This window comes from Gymnoscopelus microlampas, assembly GCF_963454915.1.
Source record: "Gymnoscopelus microlampas genome assembly, chromosome: 1".
NCBI classification, from domain to species: domain Eukaryota; kingdom Metazoa; phylum Chordata; class Actinopteri; order Myctophiformes; family Myctophidae; genus Gymnoscopelus; species Gymnoscopelus microlampas.
In genome coordinates this window covers 23270351-23281648 of record NC_139962.1, presented here as the reverse complement: position 1 = coordinate 23281648, position 11298 = coordinate 23270351, and the positions used below count along the sequence as shown (strand labels likewise).

At 37.8% G+C, this 11298-nt stretch overlaps 1 protein-coding gene across 4 annotated transcripts in view; it reads left to right on the top strand.

Annotated features, from left to right (window-relative positions):
- The window catches only part of LOC311060527 (mixed lineage kinase domain-like protein), a 12190-nt gene extending 1008 nt beyond the window's left edge, over positions 1-11182 (top strand). Inside the window, exons 2-13 of one of the 4 annotated variants that reach the window (XM_084078749.1) lie at positions 2254-2552; positions 2730-2920; positions 3306-3359; positions 3919-4084; positions 4307-4407; positions 4600-4738; positions 5225-5309; positions 5580-5728; positions 6193-6242; positions 6347-6490; positions 7324-7391; positions 11128-11182. In XM_084078749.1, the coding sequence (XP_083934875.1) occupies positions 2263-2552; positions 2730-2920; positions 3306-3359; positions 3919-4084; positions 4307-4407; positions 4600-4738; positions 5225-5309; positions 5580-5728; positions 6193-6242; positions 6347-6490; positions 7324-7391; positions 11128-11133 (1443 nt within the window). In that variant the 5' untranslated portion in view covers positions 2254-2262 and the 3' untranslated portion in view covers positions 11134-11182. The other 3 variants (XM_084078748.1, XM_084078747.1, XM_084078750.1) reach the window with 3 other exon arrangements.
- The last annotated feature ends 116 nt before the right edge of the window (positions 11183-11298 follow it).

The following is an 11298-nucleotide window of genomic DNA, read 5'->3' as shown; positions in this document are numbered from 1 at the left end:
AGTAGAAGTAAATGTACTGAAAATGTAAAATAATCCAGTAAAGTAAAGATTCCTCAAAATATGTACTGAAGTACAGTACTTGTACAGAGTACTTAGTTACTTTCCACCACTGCCTGTTCATTCTTTCCAGAGAGTTGTCAGTTACTGACTGCAGAACAGTAATACTGTCTGCATATTATGGTGGCATTACAGTGGTGGACAGTTTTTTAAACTCATAACTTTTGCTATACAACATTCCAAGGACAAATATTGTAATTTTTACTTCAGTACATGTGGTGTAACTCTGATATGTGTACGCAAACTACTAATTTAGGAATGAATTGCTTTGCTAAGCCAGGAGCTGCAGCTTACATAAACGTTAATGTTTAAAAGAAAAAATATACATGACTTTCTTTTTTTGTTGATTTGGTTGCATTTTACAGGTGTTTTGGTAGGCTTTGTGTAGCTAGTGGTTCTACAAGCAGATCAGTGCATTCATAGATGGTTTCAAAGAGTAACAAAAGCATTGTGAAAACAATACAGCAATGCATTAATATTACAATGTACTTGTACTTACATTTTGATTACTTAACTGCTTTAAAAAGCATGTAGGCTAGTTCTTAGAATACTTAAAAGCAATTACTCTAGTACCTAACCTACTTTAAGTCAAGTACATTTTTAAATGAGCAACTTTCATTTGTAGTTGAGTAATAACTGATAACCAGGAGAAGCAGTGGTGGAAAAAGTATTCACATTTTTAACTTAAGTAAAAGTATCAATACTGCAATGTAGAAATACTTGGGATGCACCGAATGGAAAGTTCTTGGCCGAAACCGAATACCAAATATAGGAAACACTTGGCCGAAAACCGAATGGTCGAAAATGATTAAAAAATAATAATTATATATCTAAAATGTTTTAAAAACAATTTTATGTACCATTACTGTCATGTCCGTGCCTCTGCTGTAGAGCTACATGATTGGCAAAACTTATAATCACTATGGGTCCATATATCAGTTATTTAAAACATATATTGCATTTTATTTATTGTATAGAATTATTTATTTACTATCGTGTAGTAATAAAAGACAATATCTCTCAAAACATTAGCATAAATAATTATTAATTCAAAAAATTAAAACAAATATTGAATAGCCTAACAAAAGGCAATATAATGTCTGCAGTTTATTGCTCATAGCCAAATGCATTGCTGCCATTCCTTTTGGAGAGGTCACTTTCAGTTTCATTTTAGCTAGGCACACACACACACACACACACACACACACACACACACACACACACACACACACACACACGGTTCGGAGAGAAGCAGCAGCTGCTGTATTTTTCTGCCTACACATAGGTCATCCTATCCTAGTATGAGCCGGGCTCTACATTCACTGTAATAACACAGCGTGACCTGGGTGGAAAAACTACGAGTCTGGTAACAGCACTAGAAGGTAAATGATCTCCTGGCGTTCTCTGATGTCGATGTGTTTTCATTAAAGGTTATACGCTTTCCTCTTCCTATTTCCTGTTCACAGTTGTGGAAAAAGTATCAATACTGCAAAGAGTTACAAGTAAAACTCCGGAATCCAAAATGTACTAGTACAAGTAGTAAAAGTACAAAAGTATTGGCATCGAAATGTACTTAAGGTACCAACTTAAGGTACCAATAGTAAAAAAGGTATCTAAAAAGAAGGTTTTTTGATTGATTGAAATTTTTATTAGGCAAAAGAATGTAAAACAACACAGTTACATTTATAAGGTAGGGACATCCACGTCATTTTGCAGTTCTGCAGTTTGGCTGGGAGCCATACTGCAGCCGTGGAATACATTGGAGTCTAAGCATAGACATATAAAGGTAGAAGCCTCCTCCGGCTCTGAGCCGTCTGTATCTCGGGTGCCATTTTGGAGAAGGCAAGCTTCCTGACTACTGGCCAATCACTGCGCGTCTTTTCCGGGACTTGGCAGAATCTAGTTTTATACTAGTTAGTTGTATAAAAATATAATATACAGCGGATATATATACAGCGGAGAAACCTAAGTGTACGATCAGCTGATGCTTTACATTTTTACACTTCCCTAGTTTGCACCGCTCCAACTAAATCCAATCAAATTCATTCCGTTCCATTCAAGCCCAGTCCAGTAAAATAAAATTCAGTTCAGTTCAACGGGTGCATTTCAGCTGTATTTACTTCATTTTGATTCAGTCTGTCACATTTCAACCTACTGTATCTGTCCTCCTTTCTCCCTTCTCTTATGTGTCTTCAGTCTTCAGTCATGGAATACATAGGCCTCATCAAGCCCATAGGATTACTGGTATCAGCACTCCACTCTCTCTATAAGGAGGTCCAATCCAACAAGAGACAGTGCAAGCGTCTGGTCGATCGCGTGGATGGCCTCAACGAACTGGTGCTGGAAACCGAGCAAATGGGAGATGATAAGAAGGTGAAGAAGGTCCTCAAGAACCTCAAAACCATACTGGAGAATGCTGCAAAGCTTTTGGAAAAAAACAAATCAATTCCATCGTCACATTTGCTGTCACGTCACACGTTTACACGTATAAAAGCGTGAGTGAATTATTTCTTTCAGCTCATTTTGCATTTTGCAGTTAAAAAAGAAAAGAGTCGTAAGGGTAGAGAATAAAGAATGAAACAAGGTGAACTAAGTCATATAACAAGAAGACACAATGTCAAATATACAATGTCAATTATATATACAATGTCAATGATAGTATCTCTATTTAGTTCCTTGCTGCAGGTCATGAAGGGGGATGAGTTTGGGATTATGAACGAGCGTCTCAACGACGCATTCAAGGTGCTGAAGGTGGCTCTGCAGGTGGACCACAATCATAAAGTGGCCAAGCTGTTCGAAGCAGCTTCTCGGCGGGAACAGGATGAAGAAGACAGGAAGAAGGATCATGCAGAGCTACAGAAAAGTGAGTAGAGGGTGGGGATCCTTGTGATCTTTTACATATCAAAATTGTTTAGCAAGAATTCTATAATCATACCTTGAGCCCAATGTTTACAGGCCTTTCTTTTTCACATTGAATGAGAGAGCGTGTCATGTCAAACTCCATACCTGAAATCCACCATATTGATTTAACATTCCTGATTTTGCAAACATTATACTGTAGACTTCATAGAGCATGACTAAATCAGCAGGGTTCACTGGTAAGGAAGTGCTTGGGTTATTCTGTACAGATTTGATCTCCTATGTAAGAGTATACATCAGGTCCATTGTCTAATGATAAAATTGAGGTTGTATAGAATTTATGAAGTTAGTATTGTGTGATTGGCTTTAATATCGGATGTATTTCACAGTGCTTCAACATATATTGGAGAACCAGGATGTCTTCAAACAAATGATTGAAAACCGTAAGTAAACAACTTTAAAGTCAGTTGCCACATATCATTCAATATAATGCATGTTATGGTTTGTCTACAACACTTTAAACTATACAACTATAACACTTTAAATATCGTCGCTGTTGGGTGGAAACTGTTACTTTTCAGGATTCAAATTCAAAAGTAGCAAAAATACCTGATTTACAAGCTCAAAACAAGTCGCATTTCCAATAGTAGTTTGTAACTAATCGTAGTTACCGGTAGTAATACAATTACTTGTTTGTTAGACATTGAGGTCAAAATGCTTCATGTAACTGTATACACGTTAAGACCCAGTGACTGCAGTAAATATAAAATTACTGGAGGAAATATTCAAACTTCTAATCAAGATCATTGACCAACCAAGATAAATTATGAAATCAGTGGGATCAAATATCGAAGTACCGGTAGATAAATGAGTTTGTGCAAGAGGATTTATAGATTTATATGTGTGAGATTATTTTAGGAATATGCCACTGTGTTTTTGATTACACCTGCCACACAAAATTATGTAATACTTCTTGTGCTCCCATGGTTGTGCCATCAACAGTACAAAAGACCAGTGCTATTCCTCAAATCCGAGAGATTAAACCTGAGGAGTTGAGTGATAGAAAGCTCTTCAAGGACACTCCCACCTCAGAAATCTACAGGGGAAAATACAATAAAACGACTGTGGCCATCAAAAGATACAAATCTCCAATGACCACTGATCCAAGGTTTGTGGCAGACTTTTAATTGATAAGATGCTTATACTATAATATACAGTATGATCTATCACCCAGCATTCATCATTTCCCGAGGTTGGATACCAAAGGCAACAACAAAATATATATATATACCACCCAAATTACATTTTTGAGTTCTTATGAGCCTGTGAGCTGAACAACAAGGAATGCATTAGTGTTAACAGCCAGGCATCTCTATCATCTCCTTAAAAGTCAGGTGAGGAAAACATTCAACAGGGAGATTCAAACCATGGAGCGCTTTGAAGCACCAACCATACTGCGAATGTTTGGCATCTGTGTCCCGAGTGAGAACGGTGAGTAAGCTTTATCATTGTATTTGTTAAGAAGTACTAGGCTCCATAATTATTGAAACCATGTCACTGCTGCTTTATTTTTGTACTTTGCACTAGAACAAAACGGGTTGGTGTCCTAATTGCTTTAGTCAAACCCTAGCCCAGGATCACAGTATCTTGTCCCCAATGTCATGTCCTTCTGCCTACCTGTAGGACCCAACTCAGACTACCTCATAGTTATGGAGTACTGTGAGAAGGGAAGTCTTAGACAAGTGTTGGACACACTGCGTGAAGAGCTACCTTGGGGCAGGAAAGCTCGCATGTGTTTGGATGCTGCACAAGGCCTCTACAGGTAACAAAACAAGTTGTTTCAGAATAAGTTGTATGAATAAGAATCTCACTTGGTGGGTTGACAGGGTAGGTTGCATTTTATGTTCAGAAATAAATACAGCCAAGATAATAATAATAATAATAATAATAATAATAATAATAATAATAATAATAATAATAAGGGTAATACTACTACTAATTATAATAATAATAATAACAATTCAGAGATCAGAGATACCAAAAAGGGACCTAATAAGCAATTCGGCAGTGATACTGTATGTACACTGCACACTGTCTCTATGAGGGTGTCCCAATTTATACTTTGTCGCATGACAGTGTCAAAATAACTGACCTACAAGGTCATAACGCGTTGTGAGCTTGTAGGTCTGGTATTTTTGGTGCAACAGAGCATAAATTAGGCTTAAGTGTCCAGACAGGTTTAATCCACACCTTTTAAATGTCACTTTGGTTCTGATGATTTACACTGATGCCTACTATTACCTCCTAGATTACATCAAACAGAAGACAAATCTAAAGTTCATGGGAATCTCAACAGCTACAAGTTCCTGGTAGATGGAGGGTACAGAGTTAAGGTATGAGGGGGTCAAATATAAAGCATATTTCATATTTGTTACTATGAAGATATTTGTTGTATTTTCTTACATTAATGTTTTGTTTGCGGTACTTTAGAAATTAATTATGATATTTTAAATGTCACATTTTGAGATAATAAGTAATCCTTATTGAGTTTTGTTTTCTATTCAGCAATCTTTGCTTACCTACAGGTACAAATTGTATGTGGTAGATATTCTATTCTATTTTGTAATGATATCCTTCATTGGTTGTTTGTTTTGTGACTATAGCTGGGTGGCTTTGAGTTGTCAAAAACAGCGACATCCTTGGGAAGGACAGAAAATCGTGAGGACCAAAAAAATATCTCCTTGAAATACCAATCACCTGAGCAGCTGGGGAATGTCAATGAGCCATACTGCAAGGCACATGAGATGTATAGGTAACAACAGTTAATAACAAATAATGTATAAATATGTTTTACATAGCACCTTCATAACAAAGTCTGTACAAAAAACAAAACAAAAAAACAACAGCAGCATAAGAAATGGGATAATCAACTAGAATATTGTTAAAGATATGTTATTTAGACAGATGCTAGGTTCATTGTTTACTTGGTATCCTATAGTTCAATGTACAGCTTATTATTTTGATACTATATTGTTTAAACTGATGCTAAGTTCTTGGTTTACCTGTGATAGTTTACTAAGGCACTACAGTACACTGTCGCTCTGGATTAATGTACTGTATGTGTTTATCTTGCTCATTCTAAGTCGCTCTGGTTAAGAGCGTCTGCTAAATACCAAATTGTCTATAATTGGCACTGTAGTAATAACTGTAATAGCAATAATTGTAATGAGTGAGTGAATGAACCTTCCCAAAGTGTATTTCTTTAATTGTTTCCAGTCTCGGAATTGTCCTGTGGGAAATTGCCACCCGTAAGAAACCCTTTGATGGTGCGTGACCTGATTCAGACTGTACATTTTTTGCACACTTAACAATTTACACAATTGCCTGAACCGTATTGTTTCATGTGTTATAACCACTTCTCTCATAACAGATTGTTCCACATATAAAGAGATCCATAAGAGAGTGTGTGAGGACAAACAAGTTGAGCCACTTCCTGAGGACTGCCCTGAACAGCTGAGAGAACTGATCAATGCCTGTCGTGAATATGACGGTTTCCACAGGCCAACAGCTGGAGGTAATTCTGTTTGGCTTAGAAAATGTGAAAGGAAGGATTGAACCTGTGTGTGTGTCAGTCTCGAAATGCTTCAGAAAAGTAATTCAAATTGGGCCTATGCTTGTTAGAGGCTGTTCTTGCTGTTGTTCTATATCCCGATGATCATGAGTCTCCCGACTTCTGGTGAACACGGATCGTTGCATTTTCAGCATTGCTTCAAGCTCTTTTAACATTTGCATTCTGTGTACTGCTGCATTCCCTATCTGTGTGACATCCTATTGTGTCGTTTGATGCAACAGAAAAAGTGACCTTTATGTCAACTTTTCTCTTCTTGGACAGCATCTTGGACAGCATTTTGAACCACAGCAGTGCAAACAGTCTCAGCTTGGCTACTCAATGGCCGAGTCTGCCATAGAGAACCGATGTTCTGACGTCACTCGTTCATCGTCTGGGTCACGGAAGTAATTTCTCTATGGAGAATAACATTGGGTCATCTTAGAGTCGTCTGATATAAGAATTGCTGTCCAAAAATAAAGGGTCAGAATAACGTGTCTAACTGACATAGTTTATGCAAAGCAAGAGTGGCGAGAGAACTGCCATTTATTGTTATGCTGTTTACACAACAAGGCGAGGAGGAGACAGATACAGGAACAGAGAGGGTGGCGTCAGAGCAGCTATATAAATAAATAGTCACTTTTGGTTTTGTTTCTCAAAATCATCTGTTAGGGATAGGACCTGTATGTGGTCCGCCCACTGAAAGTTTGACATCTTACCCCTTTGGTCACCATTGCAGTGCACCCCTTTCTGTCCAGCTATAAATATTTCACAAAGTGATATTCGTCTCTATTCGACAGAGCTTGTGGACAAGCTACTCATGGTGGTGGAGGTGATGGAGATGGAGCTGATGGTGGAACAGCTGGAGGTGGATCAGATGCACTAGCAAGTGGTTTATGCATGGATGCATGAATATACATGGATGCATGTCCTGGTTCAGGATTTAAAAGTCTCATTGCTGAGAGAACAATTAGCCTGTATTTAGTATACAGGCTTATTGTCCTTAAGGATGTTTTAAACTAAAATAATATACAGTGTATGCTATTTTAGTTTAAACATCCTTAAGGCATAATGTCATACCTCCACTGCTGGATTTTATTGCACATTGAATATTGTTTCATAAACTGGTCGTTTGCTGGTGCCAGTCCTGCAACCAATTGAACAACTTTTCAAGAGAGCCATCAAGGTCTTAGACAAGAAACCAAACTCATATACCATCACTGTAGCATTTTGGAAAAACATCACTTTTTAAAGTTTTGATTATTTTAAGGCTTTTAAAAGTCTCTGCTTTGTTTACAAGTGTCTACATGGACTGGCTCCTCCTCCAGTGTGAGATTGTATCCACAGGAACAGAGACACTGGACATGGCACCAGTGTTAATTTTGACAGTAAATTTTGATTTAGTTTTAGTCAGTCTTTTGAATAAAATTTCATTTAGTTTTAGTCTTTTCTTTAGACGTTTTAGTTTTAATTGTAGTGTTTTTACATGTGGTGACTGCGGATGGAAATTAGTTTCTAGCTAAATTCAGCATGTTTACTTGAGATCATGTTCGGCTGATTTAATTCATGTTCATGTATTGAATGTTCATTAATGTGCATTGTCCTGTCTAAATAAACAAATAAAGTCAAGTAAGGATAAGGATAATTCCTTTTAACAGGTTGTTCATGAAAGTCCTTGCGGTCTTGTTTCCAATGAGAACCTGTGAACAATTAGGGGTTAAGGGTCTTGCTCAGGGACAAAGTTCATTTCATCGACACATATGCTGGTCTGGCCTGGAATCGAACCTGGGGCAACCAGGACCTCTGGCTCCCTAGGCGGGCTCACTAACCACTCAGCTATGGCCGCCCCGATTGACTGCTTCGATTGACCCCAAGCAAAGTCAATCAAAATGTCCTGCTGTTTTCTTAACATGGGAAATTTCTCTAATACGTGTTTCCTATACAATATGTAAATTCTCTTGTTGTACATGGCCCATTGAAATACATGTTGATGGCCTATCATCAATTTAACAAAATGATTTTAAGGAGAACTATGAACAGGGGCATATGTTCAATACATGACCATTTCTGTATAACATAACTCATATATCTGTGAATATCATTGTGCAAATTAAGTATTAAACAATGGTATCATGCCACCGTGATGTGTACACTCTCACAATTTCAGATCTGTAAGGGTCCATTTGGAACCCTCTCAAAGAAACCTGAGTGGTCCCAGGACCCGCCTTTGAGAACCACTGGCGTCTGGTGTAGCCCCAGTCTTACTCCTGACCAAATCTAAATCCTGACAACATTGCATGACCCACAGTTCGACCAGGGGTGTGCAAATTTAACAAGTCATTTTTTTGAGTAAGGGTAATATTATTACTGACAAGACATAGCTTTTATTTATACTACTCTTTGCTGGGAAAATAATTATAATTACAGTAATGTCCTACTGTAACATGGAATTTTGCGGCCCCTCCCGCAAACTTTGAAATCGTAGCCAATCGGAAAGGAATCTGACAAATCTGACAGTTACATCTTGATCACATGACTACAGAGATTAAGGTGTACCAATTTGGGTGAGTTTTGGACAAAATCTTTAGAAATAGTAGCAAAATTTTGAAGTGAAAGTGGTTAAGTGTGTCTTTGGGTTTAATACATATTAAACCAAAGAGCTTGTGAGTAACTCATAACTACAATGGATGTGTCGGAAGTTGGATCACAGGTTCTTTTTTCCATTTGATGAAAAGTTACGGTTTTGGACATACATTGTATCCACCTGACAGATATGTTAACTCATTCAGAGATCCAGTGCAGATATATTGTTATACTGTTGATTTGTGTAAGGGGACCACAGTGGAAATAAGTCTATGACTTTACTGTGTTTCATTATCCTAGATTGTCTTTCTAACCTGTGTATGTTGATTGCAAGCAATTAAATAAATCAAATTAAATCAAAAGCTCAGTATTTCATAATATTTTATTTGATCTTTATTGCTATTTATCTCGGTTTGGTTTTTGATTCATTCTTACCTGCACCTCCTCTCGTGTGTGTCATTCTCACTGCTGTTGGTGCTATGTCACAATTTTTTACATAATAGCCTGATCGCAATTATTTGTGCAAAACTAAAATAGGGAAAATACCAGATCTACAAGCCCACAACTTGTCGCATTGTGATGCGTTGTGAGCTTGTAGATCTACTATTTTCCCAAGGCATCAATAGGCATCAATAAAGGTTTATCTCAGGCCAGCACTCCAATTAAATAAATTGTGTGTGTGTGCAACTTTATTTCTGTTGCTGATAACAAAAGTAAAATGATGTCATACAATATTGTTGCTGTCGGATGGAAACCTAATGTCTAAAACCGTTACTTTTCAGGAAATAGAAAAAAAGAACCTGTGTTCCAATTCATCCAATGTAGTTATTATTTAGTCACAAGCTTTTGTTCATACTTTTCATTGGTTCGGTATTTATAAAACCCACACTTCACCAAATTCGCTTAAAAAAATATTTTAAAAATAGCAGATCTACTGTACAATGAGGTAGTAGATTGGCTATTTTTCTGACTTTGGTGACACTGTGATGTAAGGCATAAATTTACGAGGGGTCAATGTTCAGGGCATGATAGGGTTGAGATTAGGCCGTCTCTCAGTGGCTCTGGTTTTCTGCATGTGGGAGAGTTGTTCTCCTGTATGCCTGCCTTGTTTTTGCCTCATGAGTAAAACGGTAAAACTTAGATGGTTACTTGTTGTAAATTCCTGGTAGGAAATGGAAACCTTCATGGAATACCCCCAGCTAATATATGGTGGATTTGGAGCAGTTGCAACTGTGGGAGCGCTGATTTACAAAATCAAGACCTGGTAAATTGAACCCTTGCGTGTCAGCAGTTGTGTTTTGCCCATCTTGTCTTATGAGTAGTTGAGGGGTGGGGGGGGGGGGGGGGTGTAGTCACTCCCCGTACAAGAAAATAGTGGGACGTTTTTCTACTATTTGACACACAGAAGGCTTCTTTAAATAGATTTTTATGTCGTAATTTACCACTTTATTTGTTATTTATATAGAGATGTTCCTTATGGTTATTGAAAAATAAGTACTTCAATGGCCAGGCGGTGTAGGCGCACTCAACTCACTAAACTTTGATCAATGCCGATTCTAAGCGTAGATGAAAATAAAAGGAAAAATCTGCACTTACAAAATAGGTATAACAGCCCACATCATGTTTTGGCCCATAACTTTTGAACCATTGCTCGGACAATCAAAATCTACTTTCCTTGCATGGATCGTGAGACAACTCTTCATTTATGCCCCGGCCATTTGCGCCAAACTAGATTTTCCCCCATTTTGCGTTTTCCTCAAAACACAATGTGCAACTACTCCTACAGATTTTGTCCAACACACACACAAATCAGTCCACATTATCTCTGGGCCTGAGGTCATGTGATCAAGATGTATCAGTTAGACATCACAGGTTATCTTCCAATTGACCGCCTTCCAAATTTCATAGGCCTGGGTTGGCAACACGGTCCTCCTAATTATTGTTATGCAAGTGTGACTTCACACAAATATGTCCCATGATAATTGCTGACAGCAACTTTTCTTGGAAAATGTAAATCTCAGGAATGAAGACATCCAGCATGGGCGGAGGAAACGACAGACGTGGTGGAGGTTCTGCTTTCGATGCTGCATTCTCTCGATGTGCTTATTGCTTCTCATAACATCTGCAATCTGGGTTGAGTTTGATTTGACTCGGTCCCTGTCATCATGGGGCACTGTTTTGTGGGGGAGTGA